General features: G+C 36.7%; 14 protein-coding genes across 14 annotated transcripts; 7 read left to right on the plus strand and 7 right to left on the minus strand. All coding sequences in view use genetic code 12, as the record gives it.

Moving 5' to 3' along the window:
- Positions 1-15: 15 nt before the first annotated feature.
- On the plus strand, positions 16-2,031 carry DEHA2G04004g (DEHA2G04004p; the record flags this gene model as incomplete). The annotated part of the gene is made up of 2 exons (XM_461720.1): positions 16-31; positions 137-2,031. The coding sequence occupies 2 exons, from the start codon at positions 16-18 to the stop codon at positions 2,029-2,031; spliced, it is 1,911 nt and encodes a 636-aa protein (XP_461720.2).
- A 6-nt stretch (positions 2,032-2,037) lies between these two features.
- Positions 2,038-3,084, minus strand: DEHA2G04026g (DEHA2G04026p; the record flags this gene model as incomplete). Its single annotated transcript, XM_461721.2, has 1 exon — positions 2,038-3,084. One exon carries the CDS (start codon positions 3,082-3,084, stop codon positions 2,038-2,040), a length of 1,047 nt encoding a protein of 348 aa, XP_461721.2.
- A 110-nt stretch (positions 3,085-3,194) lies between these two features.
- On the plus strand, positions 3,195-3,473 carry DEHA2G04048g (DEHA2G04048p; the record flags this gene model as incomplete). Its single annotated transcript, XM_461722.1, has 1 exon — positions 3,195-3,473. One exon carries the CDS (start codon positions 3,195-3,197, stop codon positions 3,471-3,473), a length of 279 nt encoding a protein of 92 aa, XP_461722.2.
- A 182-nt stretch (positions 3,474-3,655) lies between these two features.
- DEHA2G04070g (DEHA2G04070p) lies at positions 3,656-4,111 on the minus strand (the record flags this gene model as incomplete). The annotated part of the gene is made up of 1 exon (XM_461723.2): positions 3,656-4,111. The coding sequence occupies one exon, from the start codon at positions 4,109-4,111 to the stop codon at positions 3,656-3,658; it is 456 nt and encodes a 151-aa protein (XP_461723.2).
- Positions 4,112-5,057: 946 nt separating this feature from the next.
- DEHA2G04092g (U3 small nucleolar RNA-associated protein 5) lies at positions 5,058-7,094 on the plus strand (the record flags this gene model as incomplete). Its single annotated transcript, XM_461724.1, has 1 exon — positions 5,058-7,094. One exon carries the CDS (start codon positions 5,058-5,060, stop codon positions 7,092-7,094), a length of 2,037 nt encoding a protein of 678 aa, XP_461724.2.
- Positions 7,095-7,266: 172 nt separating this feature from the next.
- DEHA2G04114g (DEHA2G04114p) lies at positions 7,267-8,913 on the plus strand (the record flags this gene model as incomplete). The annotated part of the gene is made up of 1 exon (XM_002770526.1): positions 7,267-8,913. The coding sequence occupies one exon, from the start codon at positions 7,267-7,269 to the stop codon at positions 8,911-8,913; it is 1,647 nt and encodes a 548-aa protein (XP_002770572.1).
- A 61-nt stretch (positions 8,914-8,974) lies between these two features.
- DEHA2G04136g (DEHA2G04136p) lies at positions 8,975-10,225 on the minus strand (the record flags this gene model as incomplete). The annotated part of the gene is made up of 1 exon (XM_461726.1): positions 8,975-10,225. One exon carries the CDS (start codon positions 10,223-10,225, stop codon positions 8,975-8,977), a length of 1,251 nt encoding a protein of 416 aa, XP_461726.1.
- A 278-nt stretch (positions 10,226-10,503) lies between these two features.
- Positions 10,504-11,892, minus strand: DEHA2G04158g (DEHA2G04158p; the record flags this gene model as incomplete). Its single annotated transcript, XM_461727.1, has 1 exon — positions 10,504-11,892. One exon carries the CDS (start codon positions 11,890-11,892, stop codon positions 10,504-10,506), a length of 1,389 nt encoding a protein of 462 aa, XP_461727.2.
- Positions 11,893-12,128: 236 nt separating this feature from the next.
- DEHA2G04180g (DEHA2G04180p) lies at positions 12,129-13,025 on the minus strand (the record flags this gene model as incomplete). The annotated part of the gene is made up of 1 exon (XM_461728.1): positions 12,129-13,025. The coding sequence occupies one exon, from the start codon at positions 13,023-13,025 to the stop codon at positions 12,129-12,131; it is 897 nt and encodes a 298-aa protein (XP_461728.1).
- A 192-nt stretch (positions 13,026-13,217) lies between these two features.
- DEHA2G04202g (DEHA2G04202p) lies at positions 13,218-14,781 on the minus strand (the record flags this gene model as incomplete). The annotated part of the gene is made up of 2 exons (XM_461729.1): positions 13,218-14,639; positions 14,689-14,781. The coding sequence occupies 2 exons, from the start codon at positions 14,779-14,781 to the stop codon at positions 13,218-13,220; spliced, it is 1,515 nt and encodes a 504-aa protein (XP_461729.2).
- Positions 14,782-15,377: 596 nt separating this feature from the next.
- DEHA2G04224g (DEHA2G04224p) lies at positions 15,378-18,203 on the minus strand (the record flags this gene model as incomplete). Its single annotated transcript, XM_461730.1, has 1 exon — positions 15,378-18,203. The coding sequence occupies one exon, from the start codon at positions 18,201-18,203 to the stop codon at positions 15,378-15,380; it is 2,826 nt and encodes a 941-aa protein (XP_461730.2).
- A 1,058-nt stretch (positions 18,204-19,261) lies between these two features.
- DEHA2G04246g (DEHA2G04246p) lies at positions 19,262-21,472 on the plus strand (the record flags this gene model as incomplete). Its single annotated transcript, XM_461731.1, has 1 exon — positions 19,262-21,472. One exon carries the CDS (start codon positions 19,262-19,264, stop codon positions 21,470-21,472), a length of 2,211 nt encoding a protein of 736 aa, XP_461731.2.
- A 733-nt stretch (positions 21,473-22,205) lies between these two features.
- On the plus strand, positions 22,206-23,486 carry DEHA2G04268g (DEHA2G04268p; the record flags this gene model as incomplete). The annotated part of the gene is made up of 1 exon (XM_461732.1): positions 22,206-23,486. The coding sequence occupies one exon, from the start codon at positions 22,206-22,208 to the stop codon at positions 23,484-23,486; it is 1,281 nt and encodes a 426-aa protein (XP_461732.2).
- A 288-nt stretch (positions 23,487-23,774) lies between these two features.
- On the plus strand, positions 23,775-24,776 carry DEHA2G04290g (DEHA2G04290p; the record flags this gene model as incomplete). Its single annotated transcript, XM_461733.1, has 1 exon — positions 23,775-24,776. One exon carries the CDS (start codon positions 23,775-23,777, stop codon positions 24,774-24,776), a length of 1,002 nt encoding a protein of 333 aa, XP_461733.2.
- Between the last annotated feature and the right edge of the window lie 203 nt (positions 24,777-24,979).

Raw genomic sequence — 24,979 nt, forward strand, 5'->3', positions numbered from 1 at the left:
TAAAGATATTTCAATATGAATAACAACAATCGTATGTTTATACTATGCCATGGATATATCTGCTTTGATTTATACGAATCATTCATTATGCGAAGCGAGCTTTTCCTTTGAACATATATACTAACATTTGCAACAGATCGTCCCTCATCGTCTGGAACTTACCTGGGAAGAGACTCGTATAGAACATCGAGAAGAGAAAATAACGGCGGATATGAATATCAGGATCGTGCAAGAGAAAGAGCTCGTGATAGTCCATATGGAGAAAGAAGTGTGCCAGAATATGAGAGAAGAAGTGGGAATGATAGGTACGATGACAGAAGAGGTGGGAATGATAGGTACGATGACAGAAGAGGCGGGAATAATAGATACGACGACAGAAGAGGCGGGAATGAGAAGTACGATGACAGAAGAAGTGGGAATGATAGGTACGATGACAGAAGAGGTGGGAATGATAGGTACGGTGACAGAGGAAATGGTAATTATAGGCCTTCTCGACCATCTCATGACACAAGGAACGAAAGATATAATAATAACAGATACTACAGGGATAGAGGAGGAGATAGGGATGATAGGGGAGACTCACTGCTCACGTATAAACCGAGATACGATGATAGACAACAAACGGGAAGACAAAGAGTTCCCACACAAGACTCTAAACCTAAGTTGACTAAAGAAGAAGAAATAGAGAGATGCGAGAAGAAATTAGCAAATTTACAAAAGGTTCCAAATATCGAGGATATAACTATTATTGACTCGAAATGGGGTGTGAAACCAAAGGGGTTTGAGAATGTTACAGCCCAGCGAGCCAAATTATCAGGTTTGTTTCCTTTACCAGGCTATCCAAGACCAGTTGATTTTACAAAATTGGAAGGGGTGGCTAGAGATAGATTATTGAATTCGAATGATATTTTGAATGGCTCGTCTAAGATTGACCCCATCGATTCAAGAAATTCTAGTATCTTGTTCATTAAAAATATTAATTTTGGAATAATTGACTATTTGAAGGTTACTGAATATTTCAACAAATTTTTGAGCCAGATTGATATCCCCGAAACCACTTTAAATAACGTGGAATCCAAAAGGAAAACTAAAGATGATCAAAATTTGATCATTGAATTTAAGAACAATACATGTGCAACGATTGCAATGGCATTAAACTCTAGGAAATTATCATTTAATGAAATGAAATTGGTCAAAAATGACGATGAAGGAAACCCTATTCATCAAATCGGTCAAGACACAGGTGATGATATCGTACTTGACATTTCAAGACCTGGAGAATATGTAGTCCAATGTTTACCACCATATTCCGAAATTAAAGAGGATGAAATCGAAGAAAGTGTCACCGATAGCCCAAGAAAAATTACAGTTTTAGTACCCTCCACACTTGATGAAACAGAACTAATTAAAAATATAAAGGAGGTAGGTACTATTAAAGGATTTCAGATGTTAAGAGAAATAGGTACAAAAAAATCATTAGGAATCGCTTTCTTAGAGTTCTATATTGATCCAACTAAATATCAAAAGACTATTAACGCAATTCCAGTAATACAAACATTGGTTGAAGACTTGAAACAAAGCCTGTTTATAGAAGATGCGTTCTTCTCATGCATTATTCCTGATCATACCAGTATTCAAGATTGTCCAATTGATTTGAGTACTTTAAAGAAATTAGTGAAGAATGAACATGTTACAACGCATCCAAGCCTGCGAGTTATTCAGCTTATAAATATCGTAACAGCCAAGGATTTGATGGATGATGCAAGTTTCAAATTTATTCAAAAGGATATTCAGCAAGAAGTTTCAAAATTTGGTAACCTTAAAACAATCAAAATCCCAAGACCAGCGAACGATTATACTCCTGGGATATCGCAATTTACCCAACCAGGACTAGGAAAGATATATATCGAGTTTGATGACGAGGAAACTGCATTGAACGCTATCATGGGATTAGCAGGTAGAATGTATAATGATAGAACAGTACTTTGTTCGTTTTATGATTATGATGATTTTAAAAACGGACTACTTTAAATAGCATTAGTTGTACTTATTCTCAATCAAAAATAATTTTAATTCATTTGGGACGTTAGCATCGAACCCATGCCTTGTAATTAAATCGTATAGTGGTTTTGGTAGCTCAGGGATGAAACTTAGACTCAATTTTATGATTTCATTTTCTTCCAAGGGTGGGAAATTTCTTAATATTTTCATGGGTTGCTGGGTCTTCAATAATATTGATCTATGACTTATCAACTGTGCAACTATAAACAAAATGTTCATGTGGGTCCCGTATGCAAATAAGAAGTCCCATAGCTTGAGAACTGATTTTAACGGTGGTGTACATGCGCATAACGTTAGCACCGATGGAAATGCATAGATTTCAGCCTTTAAAAACTTCGAATCGAGATAATCACTTAGCACCGGGTCGATGATCTTGAGAACTACATCAACAAGACTGAGTCCCGTATGGACACCATCTAGGTTTGGCATTATGTACTGCGGTATCTGCTTTGTGATCAAATGATGCAATATTGCAAAAGCTTGAGGTTCACTCTTCTGGCATGCATAGGCTATGGGAGCCAACAAAACATTCATCCCTTGCACATACCCCACCCTGTTGTCAACTGTGATCGCCGTGGCCGATAAGATCCGCACCAACGACTGTTCCAGCACTTTCTGATGAAAATTCTTATCGTTCATTAATGTTCTGAACGTATCATTTTTGATTTTCTGGTACAACTCGGGTGACAAATGGTCGACTGTATCATCCATGATTTCCCTATACATATCTGTTGAAAACGTTGGCACACGACAAAGAATTGACCATACATAGCATCTGTACGGACACAGATCATACCCGGGTGGTGTTGACAAACCTTCAATAAGAATCATATATCTCAACTGAGACAAACTATTTTCAAGAAAAAGTTGGGGGGAACTGATAAATTGCTCTATTGAGTCCTTCTTCCTCCCCTTTATTTGCATATTACTACCCTGATCCATTATCTTATTCCCATTCATCATACTGAATAAATCCTCTTTGACTAGTATTTGTGAACATAAACATAAGTTCGCAACGCTCATAATTTACATTTTTCCTAATTGCAAGTTAGCTACGAACGTCAACTTGTCAAATATATATAAGACTTCCTTCCTTTCTATACTAAGCAAGTGAAAAATATAAGAAATAGCAAATGTTCGGACTCGGGAAGTTGTTGTACGTGATTATATTGACAGTCAACGGTATAGCAGTTCTTAGTGAGGATAGATTTTTGAACAGAATAGGATGGGGATCTAGCACGTCCAACAATCCATCTCAGCCATACCTGCAATTCTCTACGTCGATGCAAAGTGAAGGAACGTCGGTTAAAACAAGGATGATCAATCTTATAAGTGCAGTGAGGACTCTTATGAGATTGCCATTGATTTTCATCAATGTGGTAGTGATCTTCTACGAGTTAGTATTGGGTTAAGTTAGCAATCAGAGTGGCCGCTCCACTCTTGTATATTATTAATTACACGGTTCAATTTACGTTATAAATCTATTTATTAAACTACTGTACATTTGTGCGTCCAATAGAAGTATTGATCGCAAGTTATGGAATCGGAACAATCGATGTGGGATCGTACGCGTGTTTGATTATCCATTGGGTCTTTAGGACTCGTTTTTCACCTCACTAGTGCTGTGTAACCGGTCTCTCGATTTCTTGAATAATTCCTCTTGTTGCTTTAACAATTCCTCTTCGGTCAATCCCGAGTTTTGGAACTTGTTGTTCTTCTTTTCTTTTCCCTTCAAAAGCTCTTTATGTTCATCCAAGATTCTGTTAATAATCTCGAGGTAGTTGTGGAAACCCAATTCCTCCAATGCTTTCACAACGTGATCCGATGCTATGGTTTTCTTAGCTTCTTTTTCCGCTATATCATTCAGCTGCGTAGACAAAATCATTATAAATTCTATACTGCATTCTGTTATGGCTTCCCTGGCTTCTTTGGAAATTGCAATATCTTTAGGTAATATTTCCCCTATGATTTTCTGAGCCGTGGCCTTTGGGAGGGATAAATCTTCTCCGCTACTGCTTGGATAATCCGACATATTGATGTTTGTTACCATTTATTTTGTTTCTCAAGCATGGGATTTTGGGGGCCTTTTATATTCTTTGCCCTATTACGTAATCAATATACATCACTTTCATTTGCAGCAACTCTGGAACATAACAATAACATCACTCTTACTGATGATGGTAATGATGAACCATCACCTGGCAAGTTGTAGGAGAATATATGTCTTATCTACTTAGAATACGCATACGCTTACAAGGACATGATAAGCGTTTCACGGGATATATGGGATAATTAAGTTCTAAAAACAGGCGCCATGGTGGATTTAGAATTAAAGCCTTCAGAAAGCCTTAAATGAAGGTACACCATACCAAAAGATTAGGATGTGGTATAGGAAGCCCTTAGTTGATTTTCGGAAAGATTCTGGGGTTACTTGATGTTTTGAACGATTTGCTTACGAATTTAACAAATAGCCGCCACGAGAAAAATCAGTCATTGATACGATAGCAATTGATAACCAAGGCCAATACTTAGCAGTTGTGCTTTTATTACCTGAAAGCATTGGCTTCGGGCTTAAGAATGATAGAGATGCGATGAGCGATGGTTTCAGAAATCTGAAATTAAGCCATTCACAGGGAAGCAAATATTTTACCTAGGGCTGCTTTATTATTCAGTACTGGTGGGTGAAACTTGGAGATTAGGAATCAATTGCACGTAATCTGAAGCTATGGGTCAGGTCAAAACTCTTCAGGAGTTTTGGCTGTTAAAAGTCTGATTATATAAGCTTTCATATACTCGCAAAAAAATATTTTTCAAAAATTTCTACAGAGCTCATCTAGTTATCAGTTGAATAATAGAAGATTATTGGCTTGTCATAGTAAGAAGTGTCTCATTATAATCAAATAAGTAATCTGCTAAGATATTCAATCCTTCAATACTTGAACTTGCTCCTTTGTATAATACGGTTAGAAAACACATAAATCACACAAGACAGAGACATGGCATCGACAGGACCTTTAATAAATGCCAAATTTGATCCAACAAATACTTACTTAGCATCGGGGGTTATTGCATTAGATACGCATCAAGTAAGAGTACAATCTATAAATCCGTCACAATCGTCGTTGAATTCATCGTTCAGCTTAGACAAATCGTCAAGGTTAACGGCATTATCATGGATATCATACAACGAAAACCAGCTCATCGCCATAGGATTAAGTAAGGGATCGATCCTTGTATATTCTCCTTTAACCAATGAAATAATATCAGAATTAGTTACTCCAACTAACTTATCTATCCAAGATTTCCACTATTCTAAATTAACTCAAAGTGGATGGTCTTGTGATATCGGTGGAAACATTCATGAATGGGATTTAACAAATTTTAAGTTGTTACAAAGCTTTGCCATCAATGATTTGTTAGAATCATCTGAGAATATTTCTAGAATCTCGACCGTGCTTTACGAAGAAAAAGCTCATTTGTTGCTCGGTTCCCATTCAGTTTATCTTATAGAGATTGAAGGAAGACAAATCCTCAAAACCTTCCCTGCTCATGTTCAGCCAATAGAAACTATCTACCCAATCCCAAATAATAATGATTTATTCCTTACTAGTGCTGTTGACGACAGATTCATTAATTTATATTCGATTTCCAAGCAGAATACCAAGGCAGTGTTTGTGGCTCAAGCGTCTATTTTAGATATGACCCTTGGAATAAAGAATGAAAATTCATCAGTTTTAGTAATGCTTACTGAAAATGGCTCTTTAGAAGTCTTCAATAACCCATTATCAAGCGATGCTCCGGTATCGGCAAATATTCATTCCAAAAAGAAGAGAAGACAACAATTATCTACAGTTCAATCTCGTTCTTCAAATGCAACTGTTAAGTTGGCTAGACCAAAAGATGAAATTAAAAGTGGCGTTGATATGGGTTTATCTATAACTGCAGTGTCCGTAAATGATGACTCTATTCTTTTATCATGGTTGGAAAATGCTAATTTGCTGTACTTTGAATCTATTAAATGGTTGAACGAATCGGGCGAAGCGATTTTAGATAACTCGGTTACTATTGAAAAGTCGAAACCAGATTTAAAGACTACGAGCCATTCTGATTATGGTCATGATATCGCAGCATCTAAACATTATAATGAAGGAAATGCAATTGTCACTGATGGCTCAAACTTCAAAGATTTGGACAATGAAAGTGACAACGAAGAGCAAGAAGAAGAGACATTAGCAGAAAAATTGGAAAAGTTGTCAACTGACCAAAAACCAAAGCAGGCTAATCCAAATAAAAGAAAGTTAGGTAGCAAAAACGCTCCTGCAACCTTGACTATCGTTCTTTCTCAATCTTTAAAGAGTAATGACCATTCATTGTTAGAAACTGTTTTAAGTAACCGTGACCCTCATATTATTCAAAGTACCATTAGTAGATTGGACTCATCATTAGCTGTCGTTCTATTAGACAGATTAGCTGAAAGAATTACGCGTCAAACTTCTAGATTTGACCAATTAAACTATTGGTTGAAATGGATTATAATTATTCATGGAGGTGTTTTGACATCATTCCCAAATTTGAATATAAAGTTATCAAACTTGCATGCAATCTTATCCAAAAAGGCAGATACATTACCTAGATTATTGGAATTACAAGGAAGATTAAATATGTTATACCAGCAGAATGATTTGAAGAAAGAGATTCTCAGGGACGATTTCAATGATGATTCTGAAAACGAGGAAAGTGACGTGGAATATGTAGAAGAATTAGATGATGCAGAATTACTTCAAGATGGTCAAGATGAAAGTGATGATGCAATGGATATCATAAATGGTCAAGATGATTATTTGGATTCTGATATTGAAAATGAAAGCCAAGATGAAGGGGAAAGTGAAAGCGAAGTTGAAGACGAAAAACCAAGAGATGTAACGAAGTCTGTTATGGATTTAGAAAATCCTGAAGATGAAGAAGCTTATAGTGATATCGAAATTGCGGTTAAGAATGACGATATATCAGAAGACGACGAAGAAGATAAATAATCGTCTGATTCAAAAGTTAACAATAGCATTGAGAAATTCAAGTCAACCAGCCCTAGTATACGTAACATGTCCTTTATAGAAATGATATTAATATTATTGAAATTAATAGTTACGACTTGAATAATTTTTGTAGATCAATACACACGTATATTTTTTAAATCGCAAAATATGTATGAAAAATTATGACCAGTATAAAGAATTCTTTAGTAGCATGTCGTTGAGTCTTGATTTTAATTGGAGATATGTATACTTAATAGCAATTGGGTTAAAATTTGTACTTGCGTTATCCAATTCTTATATTCATCCCGATGAACATTTCCAAAGCTTTGAAGTTTTAACTAATAAAATTTTCAGCTTCACTACAACTACACCATGGGAATTTTCATCTGATACACCAGCAAGAAGTTTCGGACCGTTATATTTGTTCTACGCCCCATTGTTATATTCAATTAAATTGGTAGGATATGAGCTAAGTCCGTTGCAAATATGGTATATGGCTAGATTGCAGAATGTTCTAATTGGATGGGTGATTACAGATATGTGCATCTATAGATTATTGCCTACAAAACCAGAAAGAATAAAGGGGTTATTTTATACGCTGACATCCTACATTACATTAGTATATCAATCTCATTGCTTCTCCAATAGTATTGAAACCTGGTTGGTGTTGATTTGTGTATTGGTTATCAATGATTTACGGTTCATTCAAGAGCTGAATGTGCCAGAATTGCAAAGCCAACGTCAATATCAAAAATTATTCTGGTTTGGGGCTCTCGTATCCATTGGTATATTCAATAGGATTACGTTTCCGGCATTCTTAGCTCTCCCATCGCTTTACTTAATGAAGTACTTCAGGCACAATAAGATGAGTGCCATATTCTCTTTATTAGGATTTATGCTTCCAACCATAGCCATTATTTTGCTTGACACGTTTGAGTTTAATGGTTCCATAGATGACATTTTAAAGCACCCACTTGATTTCAACAGTTACGTGATAACTCCATTGAACAACCTTATTTATAATTCAAAAGTAGAGAATTTATCAAATCATGGGCTCCATCCTTATTACACCCATCTACTAGTCAATTTACCGCAGATTTTGGGTCCTGGTTTATTCTTCATGGTTTCTAATTTTAAAAACCAGTATTGGAAAACTACACCATTTTTAGCTGTTATAAGTGGTGTATCTGTATTGTCGCTTATTCCTCATCAAGAATTGAGATTCTTAATACCAATCGTACCACTAGTGTGCTGTTGTTTTGACTTGAAGAATATTTCGTCTGCATCCAAGGGAGAAAGAATTACCAAGGCACCTCCCATGGTCTCTGTCTTGATGAATTTATGGTACCTTTTCAATATTTTATTAGCAGTATTAATGGGGGTGTATCATCAAGGAGGTATAGTTCCAGCATTGGATTACTTTCATAGTAACATATTTCAGGAAAATTCTAGACAGTCAGTCCAGATTTGGTGGAGAACTTACTCGCCACCACCATGGATTCTTGGTGACAAGCTAGATACGCTCCAGGTTTTAACAGTAACCGATGATTCTCCACAATTTGAATTAGATTCTTCAAAATCCAATTATTTAATAGATGCGATGGGCAGCGACTATACACATGTTTCAAAGTTAATCGAGAGTTTCAAAGATTTCAGTGGATCTATTTATTTGATTGCTCCTATTGCTTCTATCCGCAAGCACTATGATATTAGTATGCATCAAGTATGGAATTATACTCATCATTTGGATTTAGATCACATTGATTTTTCAGATTTCCAAAGTTTGAAGCCTGGGTTAGGAATCTATGAATTATTATGAAATTGTATATATTATTTTACAAATTATTTAATTATAAATTTAAATGAAAATCTATACGAAATCATTTGTAGAAATCGAATTTGTCATGTTCAGTTCCAGATTTGACTTGAGATGTGTATGCTTCTTCCAAGTCACTTTGCAATATCATATATCTGTTCTTTCTGACAGCTCTTAAACCAGCTTCTTGCATAATTGCAGCAATAACAGCACCAGACAAAGGATCATTTCTTATAATCAAAGAGTCTAAATCAGCCTCAGGAGCTAAAGCCATGTTTGATGCTATAGTAGAAAAGATCAATCTTCTTTCTCTTCTATCTTTTAATGATGGGAATTCAATCTTTCTATCTAATCTACCAGGTCTTAATAACGCTGGATCTAAAGTATCATGTCTATTTGTTGCCATTATAACTTTAACAGTAGAATTTTGATCGAAACCATCCATTTGATTTAATAATTCCAACAATATTCTTTGCACTTCCCTATCAGCACCCGTCTGAGCGTCGAATCTCTTAGTTGCAATTGCATCAATTTCATCTATAAAAATGATAGCAGGAGAGTTTTCTCTAGCCAATCTGAAAACATCTCTCACCATTCTTGGACCTTCACCCAAATACTTCTGGACGAACTCGGAACCATTAATTCTGATGAAAGACGCAGTGGATGAATTAGCTACCGCCTTCACCAACATGGTCTTACCGGTACCTGGTGGCCCGTACAACAAAACCCCTCTTGGAGGATCAATACCGATCTGCGAATACAAATCACCCTGAGTTAACGGCAATTCAACCGCTTCCCTGATTTCTTGTTTCTGCATATCCAACCCCCCAACGTCAGCATACGTGACATCCGGTTTTTGCTCGTCTCCAACAATAGAGATCGACGAATCTGCTTCAGGTGGTAAAGTGTCGACTAACGCATTGGAATGACGATGTAATGCTACTGATGACGATGGTTTCAACAATTCTCGATCCAATGTTGACAATATCCTTACTACATAGTTGGATCCAGTAGTCGACGAAACAATACCCGTATTCTCGTCAATTGGCTCGAGAAACTGTCCAATCACCAATGGAACCGACTTGATTCTCTTAACCTCTTCTTGTGCCCTCACTAACTCCCTTTTTAAGTGACGCTGTTCATCTTTGATATAATCTTCCTGTAACATCAACAAGTCCAATTCCTTCTCTAATTTCTTCAACTTCAAATATACATCGGAATTCTCCTCATTATGGTTAGGCTTGATATTACCCTTATTGTTTATTGGAATGTGTACTTGTTTACCGTTAGATTCATAGATACCAAGTTCTTCCATTGTAATTCGTTTTTTTTATCGATTTTTTTCCAACACCGGCTTCGTATGGTGATATGTAAATATCTCGATAAATATCTGCTATAGAAACTGAATATTCAATTAATTAATAGTCGATGGATATCGAAAGAATTATCACTATTATCACCAAAAGATTTCAGTGGCAATTGTTCCATGGGCAAATCACACACACGACCAAATTTATATGCCCGCACATTTTTACTTCATAGTTAAGGAAAGCTAGTTAAATATACATTGTATTTGGTCTATATATACGTCTATTATTTGAAATATACCGTCAAAATGCTTCCTAAAGCACATCCTAATATTGTAATCGTAGTAGCAAACCAGGCAAACTCGTATTTTTCGAATTGTAGTGTGCTGATGGTGGATGATCTTAATGCGTTGTAGTGACTGCGAATGGTTGTCTTGAGGCCCTGCCAGGAGTTATCCACTGGAGTCAAGATCATTGGGTATACCGAAGATTTGTTGGGCTCTGAATCGTCGTCGGAATTAAACCACCATGATTTGAGGGTCGAAACAGACTGTTGAGCGGCCGATTCTTTTTGCTGCAATATCATTTGGTCCCATTTTCCTTCTTGTACTTCCGACATTTCAAAGATCGCTTGCTTGACTTTGTCTTCAAAGGAGCCGACGAGACGCTTACGTTTCCAGGGTTCGACCAAGAAGGTTGCGAGGATAAAAAGAAAAAGATTGATGCCCATAAGGATCCATGTACCCCATGTGGAGGCCCTTCTGATCTTATCGGACCATATTTGTTCCTCGTGGTACCTGGTCAAAATCAGCTGGGTGAGTTTGAGCTGGATGGCATCGACTTTCAGCTCGGCGTCGTTTAGCGCGTTATGCGTATTCAGTTCTTCTTGTTCGTTGACATGATCGTTACGGTAGAGCGTAGTGAACCGTTCTAGGTCATCTGGGGACCAGTTATGCTTTCTGGTAAGGAGCTCATTGATTTCTCGCTGCAGCAATGAACGGCGCAAAATAGCCTGGGAGTAAAGATCTTTACATTTCTTAACGTTGTCTTTTTCGTTTTTTAGTTGAACCTCCAAGTCATTGATCGATTTTTTCAATTGTTCAATTGACGAGTAGCCTGTGACATCATTAAGAGCCCTCGTGGCTGTGAATATTGTGTCTTGCAACGAATCCAAGTACTCTTCTAGCTTTTTAGAAAGTTGATATCGTCTCGTTTCTTTCTGCGATGGTAAATTACCGATTTCTCTCTGAATATCTTCACTTATTTCTGATGCAATAATAGAACCATCATTTGCCTTTACCTCTTCTTCAGGGGTCGACTTGTCGCTATTACTTACACTGTCCTCTTCTTGCCCTTTTTCTTGGGGTGTTTCCTTACCTTCGGCCTCTTTCTCATATTTCTCGTAGGCCTTTTGTTCATGCAACTTTTTGTCATGCATTTCCTTCTTTTTACGTAGCTCAGATCCAAAGTTAGTTGTCTCTATTATCTCTCTAAGTTTCTCATCATGATGTGACAGCTTTTCGTTCGAATTTGCAATTGGATTGTTGGAACTAGAGAAATTTTTCAGCGAATAAAACCTTACTGCCAATGGATTCAATATACAAAAACACAGTCGACTTCTGATCAACCTGTGAGATCTATAAATAGGCCTTATGTTATAAGTTGAAACATTCATACGTATGTATAGTTATTTGTTATCAAATACCAAAAGAAAAAGAAAGTTGATTTCTCCATATTTACTCGAGGTTCCGGTTATCGGGTTCTATTTTTTAAACTGATTTCTACAAGCCATAATTAAAAGTAAGCCATACATTGGCTTTCTAACGTATTTATAATCATAAAACAACATAAGATCGTTGAAATAGTTAGCTATAAATATATTTACGCTTAGAACAAATTTTTGTTTCTAATTTAAAAGTTTTTGTCGACTAAAGACTTGACAAGCTTCCAGTCATGGTCTTCAACATAATCCAAGACAAGAATACCACAACCTTTCTTAAAAGTATCTTGAATCTTACCTTCGATCATTCTGTCAGCGACCTGTTTTGGCCAGCAGTCATGGTTGAAGAAGTTTGAACCAGAGCAGAAGTTGATGAACAATTTTGGATCGTTGTTAGAAGAGTTATGGTTACCAGCTTTTTCAGACAACTTCTTGACGTAATCAACCTTTTTAGAAATATCGTCTGGACTTTCGATTTCACAGAAATCTTGCACGACGAAACTACCACGGTCATCTTCGGCAGTGTTGTACTTCCATGTAGCAGCATCAAAACCAAAATTTTCTCTTAACTTATCGTCACGAACACCGAATCTTCTGAATAAGATAGCCTTACCTCTAGCATCGCCAATTCTTGGCATATCAGAGCGCAAGTACCATTTGTCCTTGTTCTTGTCGACATAACGATCCCAGATACACTTACCAAATTCATCTTTGTCATTGTTCCAAGAATCTGGACCTTCTTGCTTAAGAGAAACAATAACAGTTTCTGACTTGTTGTCCTTCAAGAAGTCATAAACTTCATCTAAGACAGAAGTTAACTTTAATGGGAATGGAATTTTCACTGGGAACTTACCATGGATAACTTGCAAATCCTTAGCTTCGTCCCCTTCCTTCATAAACAATTTAGAGACTCTGATATCTAAAAATCTAACACCATGATTCAATTGATCAGTTACAGATTTTCCTTGACATTGCACTGATGGTAAAGCAGTGTGACATGCTGCTGAATTGTGGGTACCGGGAATAGCTAACTTCGATATCTTTGTATCGTCATTAAGCTCTTTCATCCATCTCTTGTAATCAACCATTGTTTAATTTTAATTTAAGTACTATATTGCTATAATTTAGTGAATATAGTCTACAACCACTTGTCAATTGGTATCAGACGCTTCATATAGTCAAGGACTGAAATTTAAATTGCTAGTGAATGTTGCGACCCAATCATTTCTTATGATAGTATTAAACAATAGCACAGAACAATAGGAATAGTATAGAATAATTCAAGCGAAATTATTCCAGATCATGCCATGGGCATCATAGCCTAGTGTTTCTGGAACCAATTGCAATACACAAACAATATATGCCATGCTAATAAGAAAGAAAATATAGAAAACATTGCCCCCAATATAATTTTGAGCAATTGGAAAGAGATAAGCGAGTAAGATATTGGTAGACCAATTCATGGCAGCACCCACAGATAGAGCAGGACCAACTGAATCGTGCGCTGTGAATTCTGGTGTTATGATGAATGGAATTGGACCTAAACCCACCGAAAAGCTAATTATAAAAACAAAGCACGAAACGGTTGCGAGAATATCGTAGCCATGTACTAGACCAAAAGCTATTGCCAAGGATGAAAGACCCATGCCTCCAATTGAAGTCAATAATAATGATTTCCTAGCGAATTTATCGATTAAAGGGGCTGCGATGAATGCTGAAAGAACATTACAAAAAGATAATGAACATGTTAAAATAAGTACATTGGTACCTTCAGGAACTACATTAGAGAGGATTGAAACCCCATAGAATGTGAGAGCATTCATACCACAGAGCTGTTGTGCCGTCATGACTGTAGTCACTGCCAAAAGTTCCCTTCTATGTTCCTTTCTAGTTAAAAATTCACCCGTAGTTATGTGACCACATTCCAAGGAACCATTTTCTGATGCAGGAGAATTAAGAGGGATTGAATCTCTACACCTCAACAAGGAAGTGGATTCAACAGGTTCGTGGTCCGCATCTTCCACGGTGGCAGATAATCTTCTCCAGTGATTGATTTCGTGCTTAACCTTACTCTTATCTGTTCTTAAATCATGTAATATCGATGTAGCATTGTGTACGTCGCCTTGATTGAGTACCAACCATTTGGGCGACTCAACAGTAGTAAACAACATGAAAAATTGGAAAACCGCAATACCACTTGCAAAGAGGAAAATATACCTCCATTGTTGTTCATTCGACCAGTTAAATGACACTACTTGAGCAAGTAATATACCCAAAACAACCGCCAATTGTAAAGAAGAACCTAAGAATCCTCGATGGTTTATCGGAGTCAATTCATTTATTAATATGGGGGAAATGACTAGTGACAGACCGGATCCAATTCCATTAAGAAACCTTCCTATATTCATCTGCATTGCTGAGTTGGACAAAGCCATAAGTAACGAGCCAATGAAGTAGAAAACTGAATTGGTAATGCATATGGATTTTCTTCCAAAATTCGTAGATACTTTATTGGAACCTAGTATAATTGAGGATACAAGTCCTCCGATAGTGAATATAGTAGTAGTCATAGCAATCCCATTCGCCATAGGAATACAACTTTCAAATCCATGTTTATACCAAAACGTATCAGAATACGACGGTAATGGGCCGGCCTTGTGACTTGCACAAGTTATCACTGATTCTGGTGCATTTAGCTCTGCCTGAAAATAGTTAGTATTAGATCCATGTTAAAGATTCATAAATACGTACCAAATGAAATCCAAATTGCAATGTACTCGAGCAAGCAATTGCAGTCGACCACCCTAATTGAAATGTAATTCTATGATTACTACTTTCCGCCATGAGATTTTGTTCTAATAGTGATGTATGCTTATTTATTCGTAGGATGAAATTGGGTGCAGCAAATCGGTTAAATTCTTGATCTCAAGGATAAACTAAATATTGATGTCTCAAGTTTGAATACATTTCATGCACACTATTATCCAGTCAACGATGAAGTAGATGCATATATGAAACGTGTCAAGTCGTGATATAGCCTAGTATCTGGAGTTCATATAATTGGATCCGTTTGACTCTAATGTCTAATATTACCATGGTCTGCCTATAAAATCGTTGCAATGTATACCGAGATGCTCATAATTGGCTAAATTATGAAAAAGAACATAGCATTATGTCATTTCTGATCCTTGTTTAGTAGGCCTACATGACAAAGACTAGGTGAAAGAAATGAAAAAGCTCTAGATTGTTAATTTGGTTAAATCCGGTTAAATGCGACCATTCTTCTTTTCGCAACGATAAGGATATCATTACAATGATTTGGTGATAATATTTGATTGATTAAATTGAAGTAGAATTGACACATATAATATATAATTATACAGTAGTATAACATCGAAGTGATAGAGAATGGTCTTTGGTTATAAAGTTCTTAAGATCAGCTAAACAAATAGATGGTCTTGAGGGTCAACTAATACGTTGTACTTTATGCATTGATCAATAAAAGTCTCATTTACTACTCTAGGAATCTTGGACATACCTTGGGTACCGAAATCAACAGACTGACTAATCTCTTTACTGAGGGAATTGACCCTGGACAACAAATCGTCTCTCAACAGCGAATCTTGATTTGAAGCGTTTGAGACAATAATAAATGAACACTCAGGTAAATGTGACGATATCTTACCTTGAAACCGTTCAATTTTCCTCTCTAGTATTTTCAGTTGCCATTCACAAACTGTAGTGGCATCAACTAAGTAGAAATTAATATTATAGAATAAAAAGCCGATAGGAAGACTTATATCTTGACGATTTAATTCATTTATGAAATCATCTGTATACTCATGAAATTTTTCTTTAGATAAAGAGTGTGGTATTTTTAGTCTTTGGACGAACGTGAAAACCGGCTCACGAACATTGATAACATAACTATCACCAAATCCATCTACTTGATTACGAGCATTTTCAACAATAGTTGGGTTTATACTATCCAAGATGAATGAAGGCTCCAAAGGTACAATCGAGTTTCTTCTTATACATTCAAATACCCACTCAGGCATAATAATATCAAAACCTTTCTTTAAGTAGATCTCACATTTGGTCGTGAGTTTTTCACTAAGAGTCACAATTTGTTTATCTCCTGATTGGTTCAAAGGATTATGAATAATTGCACCACCATATCTTTTGATAGTTTTACCGATCTCCAAGATTGAAATTCGTTCATTATCCGTAAGATTTAGCTTATCGGAAAGTATTAGAAATTTAAAATTCCCAAATAGCTTAGAAATCACCTCGATTTGCCTTCGCTTATCATTGGTTAGTTTTTCTTCAAAAGAATTAATGAATCGTTTCCTATTTTTAACAATGGATTGTGATTTATTGAATTCGCTCGAATACTTTAATTTTATTTCCTTGTATTCATTTAATGTGATACACTCATCGTACAGTTTATCCTCACGAATACCTCTACAATAAAGGTTATGCAATGTTGTCCCAACCGCGTAGGTGCTTAAATAAGTGCAATCAATAGATCTCGCCTTGATCTCCAAAACTACTGATTCATTCGGATGGATCCAAGATGTTGGTTTCTTCGTACCAAACTTTAAAAGATCATCCGGCGGAGGACGCTTCTTATACTCAACCCATTTTCCGGTTGTCAACCTTTCTATCTTGTTAAATTCATTTTCGGAAAAGCCATTTGCGACAGTACAGAACGACTTGAAAATATCATTATCATCAGAGTCCCTCAAGCCACAAATGTATGAGTTTTTGATTCCTGGTATAATTCCTATTACCACCAAGTCAAGATTCTCACCAAATTGTTCTAAATATTCGGGTTTGATTTTAATCCAGCAGTTATTTCTTGAAGCAACATGGTAATTCAGCTTTGTATTCTTGACCATAATCCCTTCACTTCGTTCTGAAATAATATTTCTGATTGCTAACTTGATGTCGTTGGCATCTTTGCATTTGATGAATTGTAAGATCTCGAATTTATGTGGAATTGGATTGATTACTTTATGCAACAAATCTTTACGGTAAAACAATGGATACCTAGTTAAGTCTTTACCATTTAAATGCAATATATCGAATATTATAAATAAAGGCCAGGAAGACTGCTGTTCAAAAACATCAGTCGTTGTAAATTGGCGAACAGCTTCTTGAACAGCCGAAGCCTTTAAAGTACCAAATGGCAATATTAAATTCCTTTTGTAGTCCCAAGCAACCATTTCACCGTCAAGAATAATACTTTTAACCTTAGGATCGAAAGCATCACGTAAATGCTTTGTTAAGGATCCAATCTGTAAATTTGACCCATACAATAGTGTATAATCTTTAGTCCTTCTGGAGAAAAATTTAAACTTATTATTTTCCATATGCATAATCATTCTGTCTCCATCCATTTTCTCTTCAATAAAGAACTCATTATTCATCTTGTTGCACAACTGATCATACGAAATCGAGAGCTTTTGAGACAATTGTGGTAGAAATGGATACATCAACTGAACATTCAATTGATCTGGGTCAAGCCTTTTTTCGGGATCTGTTAACAACCAAAACACTTTTGACAAATTATTACATATATTAAACAACCTGGGAGCATCAGGATGCCATGCCCTGAAGAAAATAACTTCGAATGATGCAAGTATTGATTTCTTCAAAATCATAGTAGTGAACCATCTGATCTCTTCAATAGTTAATTTCTCTATCACTGGCTTTAGTATTCCGATTTGTATCTCACTCTTGGTTGCTTCTGGAGAACAGAGCTCATCTAGAATTTCATTAATTTGGTTGATGGTGAATGTGGACTTGACAATCTTACTAGGGTCACGTCTTTCAGAAATAATTTGGGAAATAATCAATGGCAATGACCTTAGATGCTTATTTGCATATCTATTTAAATGCATATAATCATGATAATGCTTCTTATAGTTGAACAATTTATCGTAATCTATTGAATTTTTGGGTATGTTAAACATTTTTATTACCAATCTTGCAAGCACCACATCTTTGATAAAGTAGAGTCTCTTATCTCTATTAGGGAAGATTAATCGTGCTGCTGGGAAAATATCATTGCCAATAAATTGTTTCCACTGCTGGATAAATGATTCAATGATAAAGTTCTTCTTAGAAGTAACATTGGGAAACGGGCCCAAATGTTCACTACTCACCACATCAAGCTTTGAAAACAACTGTTCCACTAAGAAATTGAATGAAGCATCATTAAGCTCATTCTTAGGTCTCTCAATATCATCAAGATATGACATGAGAAATAGTTACCATAATCTCTTACTAGACTAATAATGATTTTTCTCACTGTTAATAAAAATGCCGATACCGGCAAATTTGATGCAAAATAACACTAGTATAATTAACTATCATATGTCCCCATTACATTTCCAAGTACATCGTGCATCTTACGAAACGAAATATGAGCGATACATACAACCACATTTCTGCACTGTGGTCATCGATTATGCCAGTTTCCGTGCTACAAGCAATTTGGGTGCGACTCCGGCTTCCCTTGGCAAGATGGCCAAGGCCAGCAAGAATTTAGGGTGATCCCGGCAACCCATATACGTATATCGTTACTAATAAGTTAAGTATAGAGTAAGACAATGTAGAGCAAATAAAAATTCCCAATTCTAAAGTCATCAGGGCCAATAGCAACCTTCGTCTGCATTCGTTAGCTACGTCGATGTCACCATATTTCACGATTTTAGACCCCTTACGGCTTCTATTGTCCATATACGCCTACTACCTATAATTACTTCAACGGTGCAACACACGAATCCTAGCCATTAATCTCTATCATACTGTACAGCCTTCCAAATGTGGCTATTGTATTATGTACAGTATGTGCAAGATGGTTCCAGAGAACATACAACCAACCCAGTGATACAAACTGCTCTATTGTCCTTGAATTTTCAAAATCTTCGAGTGATCACTGCCCCTGTCAAAATACACTTGTGATTGTATGCGATGATTATCGATACCTGAAGGTACCCACCGTTAAGCAGGTACATTTCAAGACTAAGGCTCTCAAACACAGACGAAATACGGTCGATATGAGATAGAGTATAATGGTTTAATCTGTCCGATACTTCCCCTGTCAAGTGGGGGTTCTCATTCGTAAATCAGAATACCTTAGGGAAAACCGTTATCGAAGGCCGTGGGTGATTGCTGAAAAAAAAACTAATCCGCAATATTACTGCGCAGTTATCCCCTACAAAAAATAGCTTATATAAATTTTATTCCGTCCGGATTTTATCTCTAGTCTTCCTTAAATACATATATCACTATAAAGTTTACACCGAAAGATAGGATGCCAATTTCGTTTCTTTCGCCGAAGCGAATCTTTAGTAAGAATAAGAAGGATCCAGAATCCGATTCGTTATCAACTCCGTTGAACCCGCCGGCTCCAGTCGCAAAGGACGCTAAATTTAGCAAGGATGGACAATTACCGCTTCCAAAGTTGAAAACACAGAACTTGTCGTCGTCGACTGTTACGCTGTCGTACGACAGTACGCCTGGGTCACCGACAAACGGAAAGTACCAGGATTATGGGAAATTATCTCCTTTAAGACCACCGAAATTTGAAAATGGATCCGGAGCGTCTACACCGGGAAGAAGAGTGCTCAGTGATAAAGTAAAGTCGACACCATCATCGTTGGTTCGTCAGCTGAGAGAGTTTTCGAACTCAATGTCGATAAACGACATGTATTCGAGTCCGTCGTTATCTTCGTACAGAAGTAAAGGGTCTGTGCTCAGCCATAACAGAACCATCACCGAAAATTTACCGCCTGAATTGTCTCCCGTAGTCAATTTAATCCATTCACAGAGATTGAGAACTTATGCTGTGGGCAACTTCAGAATTCCAGGGATGATTGGAAACGAGAAGATTTGGTTAGAGGTCGAGGCAAAGTTGACAGGGAACGAATTGGCCATTTGGAGACCTTCGGATGAAGATTTTACGGTTGAGAGTGGCCACGATGAATTTAAACCTAAGTATATCAACCTCATTGACTCCCATATAAGTCTCAATCCAAAAGAGCTTGAGTTAAATATCATACAAGATTTCAACGAGAACTATACGATGGTAAAACTTGAATCAAACGACGAGCTCAGGAAATGGGTTGCAGCAATTAACTTATCAAAATTCGAATATACTTCGTTGAACGAAGCGTTCACGGCCGTTATGTTGTCCCTCAAAGGACCCAAATTATCTGATGTTCATATCTTGTTGTCACAAAAGAAGAGATTCCCCAGATTTGAGTGGTGTAACCTTAGATTACCTCAAATATCGTCTAAATGGGTTAAATTATATGTAGCTATAATTCCTTCTGATTCTAAGAGAAAAGGATGCATAGAGATTTATTCTAATGAAAAGGTTTCTAAGAAAAATTTGGTTGCATACATTCCTAATCTTTCCAGTATTTTCAACGTTTACCCTGAGCATGTCAATATGATTGATTTTAATTCAATCATGAAATTGGACGGGGAAGTGCACATCAGCAAAAATTTCGAACACTTGTTTGTTCACAATGAACCGCCTTCGCCATCTGGCGCAGAATCGTCTCATTCTTTGTCCTCATTGTCTCACTCAATCACAGGAGGTCATTCCAAGAATCAGTCTGTTAGCTCAACAAACTCATTTTTTAATAACGCATCTTCTCCAAAAGTGCAAGATACTGGAGTCAAGTCCCCAAAGACGTCCACAACTTCATTTTTCAAAAAACACATGGACTCATTTGTGGCGACAAATTATTTGTACATTATGCCAATTCCACATCCTGGGGTTTCTGCCATTGAAATTATGATCCGTAACTTCATACACATTATTGACTCGTTCAAGTTGTATGGTAGACCTCAACAATTGAATTCAGATAAGACTAACGAGGAGTCTTTACTTTTCGGTATACCATCATTACCCCTGTATCAATATTTATCCGTTGAGAATGCTATTGCAGTCATCGGCAGTAACATAGGAAATTCGTCATCCACTAACTGGGATGAATTCTTCTGGAGACGTGCTTTTAAGAACCATATTGCGAAATTAGGCCCAAAATATAAGGGAGATGGTAATATTTACGACTTATACAACTCATTAGAACTTGATGCTAACGAGATCTATAATTATGCCGTCGATTCTCCAAGGATCCAATTCCCATCTTCTAGTGGAATGAGATCACAATCCAATTCAATTTCAAACCTGGAGATCAGGAACCTGGATTTCGACAACTTCAGCGAACCTCCTGAGAGTCCTATCGTCAATAACTACAATCAAACCCCCGAATATGCACAAACCTACAATCAAAACTACAACGAAAACTACAACGAAAACTACAGCGACAATTACAGCGACTATAACCAAACTTATGGTCAGAATGGTGCTTTAGGTGAGCCTATCGAATTCAGTTCTCCAAATGCTTCGGCTCCTGCGTACGACAGAACTTTAGATCCCATTATAGATTTACCTACTCCACGGGACGAAATTCACCCATTCAAAAATCTTGCCCCTGCCACCAATCAATAGAGCAATTCCAAAATCCCATTAGAGGGGTTCTTCACGATTATCTATTTGATCACTCTCGCCTAAACTATAAATATAGCTACCTTTTTATCAATATACATGTACTTCCGAACATCGGCCCTTATCTGTTATTAATCTATTAATAAACCCTTAACAATTTCCTGTTGCTCCTTGTAAACCAGTCCTATATGTCCAACTTGCCCGGATTGGTCTGATCTTCCGATCTAACAATCACGTCTTACTAATATTATAATGCCTTGGTAACACGTCTCGCGTTTACGCGTATGCCCTTTAGGAATTTTGTAAACAAACTGCCCCGTAGATTACAAACAAGAGAGTGAATTCCACCCTCAACTATAGACCTAGGAGCCATTTTTCTATATAACTACTATCTGTATAAGGATGGGGCCTCCTGGGACATGTTCAATTGAATTTTACGCTTCGAACCATACACATAACACGTAAAAAGCTCTAATATTGGGCTTCTTAAATGGAAAGTTGTAGTATAGATTTTACGCGATGATCCAATTCGCGTTTTGTGTAGGGAATTGCTTCTACATCAAGCAAAATTTACAATGCTTTTATGTATACGGCCGTAGACGGAATAGACAACATTGTATAATCAGGAATTGATATAAAATAGTTGATATCCCACTATTCTAATAACTTCATTTTTTATTAATTAGTATTTGATAATATAAAATTTCATTAGTTGCTTTCAAACATTATTCAGACAATGTCCATTCAACAAACACCAACCAACGGTTTAACGGGAAAGATTTCAGGGTTAGATGTTTCCAACATGAAAGGAAAATCATTAACTGATAAATTAGCTGCTGAAGCACAAGCTAAGGATGACTCGCAAACCAATTTGATCGACCAAAAGGTAGAGGTCAAGCGCATTAAAGATATAACACCAAAAGATGGTAAAAGCGCCGAAGACGTGACTAGAGAATTAGAAGAAGCAGAAAGAGTCCATCAAGAGTTCTTGAGCACACATAAGGCACACCGTCGCCTGTTAAAGAGCTTGGAAAAGGAAGAGCCATTATTGATTGAAAACACACGTCGTTTCGTTTTATTCCCAATCAAATACCACGAGATCTGGCAAATGTACAAGAAGGCCGAAGCATCCTTCTGGACAGCTGAAGAAATCGATTTAGGTAAGGACACCCATGACTGGAACGAAAAATTGAACAACAACGAAAGATACTTCATTTCTAGAATCTTGGCATTCTTTGCTGCTTCTGACGGTATTGTCAACGAGAATTTGGTTGAAAACTTCTCTGCTGAAGTTCAAGTTCCAGAAGCCAAGTGTTTCTACGGTTTCCAAATCATGATGGAAAACATCCACTCTGAAACCTACTCGTTACTTATCGACACATACATCAAGGATCCAAAGGAAGCCGATTTCTTATTCAATGCTATTGACAACATCCCATGTATCAAGAAGAAGGCTGACTGGGCTTTGAGATGGATCAACGATGATGATGCTTTATTCGGTGAAAGATTAGTTGCTTTTGCTGCTGTTGAAGGTATCTTCTTCAGTGGTTCATTTGCTTCTATTTTCTGGTTAAAGAAGAGAGGTTTAATGCCTGGTTTAACCTTCTCTAACGAATTAATCTGTCGTGATGAAGGTTTACACACTGACTTCGCATGTTTATTATTCTCCCACTTACAAAACAGACCAGATGCTGTTATCGTTGAAAGAATTATTACGGAAGCAGTTACTATCGAAAAAGAATTCTTCGTTGACGCTTTACCAATCTCTTTATTAGGTATGAACTGTAACTTAATGTGTCAATACGTTGAGTTTGTTGCTGATAGATTATTAGTTGCCTTAGGTAACAAGAAGGTTTACAACGTCACCAACCCATTCGACTTCATGGAAAACATTTCCTTAGCCGGAAAGACCAACTTCTTCGAAAAGAGAGTCAGTGACTACCAAAAGGCTGGTGTCATGGCATCAACCACTGACTCAAAATCATCAAACTCTTTCTCCTTTGATGAAGATTTCTAAGTGGATCGCCTTATGATCGCTTCATCACTTTATTTTAGGTAATTGGGTTTTTGTATTTGTATTTGTTTTATTGGTTAATGTTTAAGTCTGGTTACATATCTACATTGCTTACTTTGCTTTCCATTGCTTTTTCACGTTTTATTTCTCATTTAATAGTTTTATAAATTTGTATATTATGAAAAACATATTTTTATTATAAATGATTTTGTGTAAGAAGATTATATTGAAGTAGCTCATCAAAAGATTTTAGAGATTATGAATATATATATCGATATGCTTATCTGAATAATGGCAAAAGGAAAAAATAAGACATCTGAAGAGAGAGCCAATAAGGCCAAAACTTCAAATGGCCATAAATCTAAACAACATCATATAAGAAAAGGAAGACAAGAAAATGGATCACAATCTCAGGAAGATGGTGAAAAATTTCCAGTGAAGTTAGCTATGTGGGATTTCGATCATTGTGATCCTAAGAGATGTTCAGGTAAAAAGTTAGAAAGGTTAGGACTTATCAAAAACTTAAGAGTAGGCCAAAAATTTAGTGGAATCGTTGTATCTCCTAATGGGAAAGGCGTGGTTTGTCCTGATGATAGAGAAATTGTGGAAACTTTTGGAAGTGCTGTTGTTGAATGCTCTTGGGCTAGGTTAGAAGAAGTTCCTTTTAATAAGATAGGTGGAAAGCATGAAAGATTATTGCCCTATTTGGTTGCGGCGAATCCTGTGAATTACGGAAAACCATGGAGATTGAACTGCGTTGAAGCTGTAGCAGCATGTTTCGCTATTGTGGGACATACTGACTGGGCCGAGCTTCTTTTGAGTAATTTCTCATGGGGCTTAACTTTCTTGAAAATTAACAAGGAATTGATCGATGTATATTCTAAGTGTACGGACTCCGACTCTGTTGAATCGGCCCAAAAGGAGTGGTTGGTGAAGATTGAAAATGAGGCTAAAGAACGTAAAGAACTCGCCCTGAAAGAGGATGTCTGGATGATGGGAAATGTAAATAGAGAAAACGTAGATGACACTAAAGAGGATGATGATGAAGACGACGACGACGACGACGACGAAGAAGAAGAAGAAGATGATGATGATGATGATGATGAGGAAGATGTTGAATATGATAATCTTGGTAACATAATACTGAAAAAAGAAGTTAAGGTAGATAGTTTGGGAAATCTCATAGATGGCGATGAAGATGAGAGTAGTGATGAGCTGAATGAAGATGAGTCAGAAGAAGAAATTGAAGAAGAATTGTATGATAAGCTAGGAAATCTTATTATCAAAAGCTGAAACTACGCACACGATGTTAATTTGAGTGGTATTTATAGTCCCAGTTTAGTATTCATAGGCGTTTCTGGATACATTGATTGAATTCGACTTCTTATCCAATAATCATCATGGAATAGACTTAGATATGTGCTTTTTTTGCAGCAACAGCTAATATACTCTAATATTATTTATCAGACACTCAAGTTAAGTGTTCATGATTGTAA

This window comes from Debaryomyces hansenii (genome assembly GCF_000006445.2).
Source record: "Debaryomyces hansenii CBS767 chromosome G complete sequence".
In the NCBI taxonomy this organism is placed as follows: Eukaryota; Fungi; Ascomycota; class Pichiomycetes; order Serinales; family Debaryomycetaceae; genus Debaryomyces; species Debaryomyces hansenii.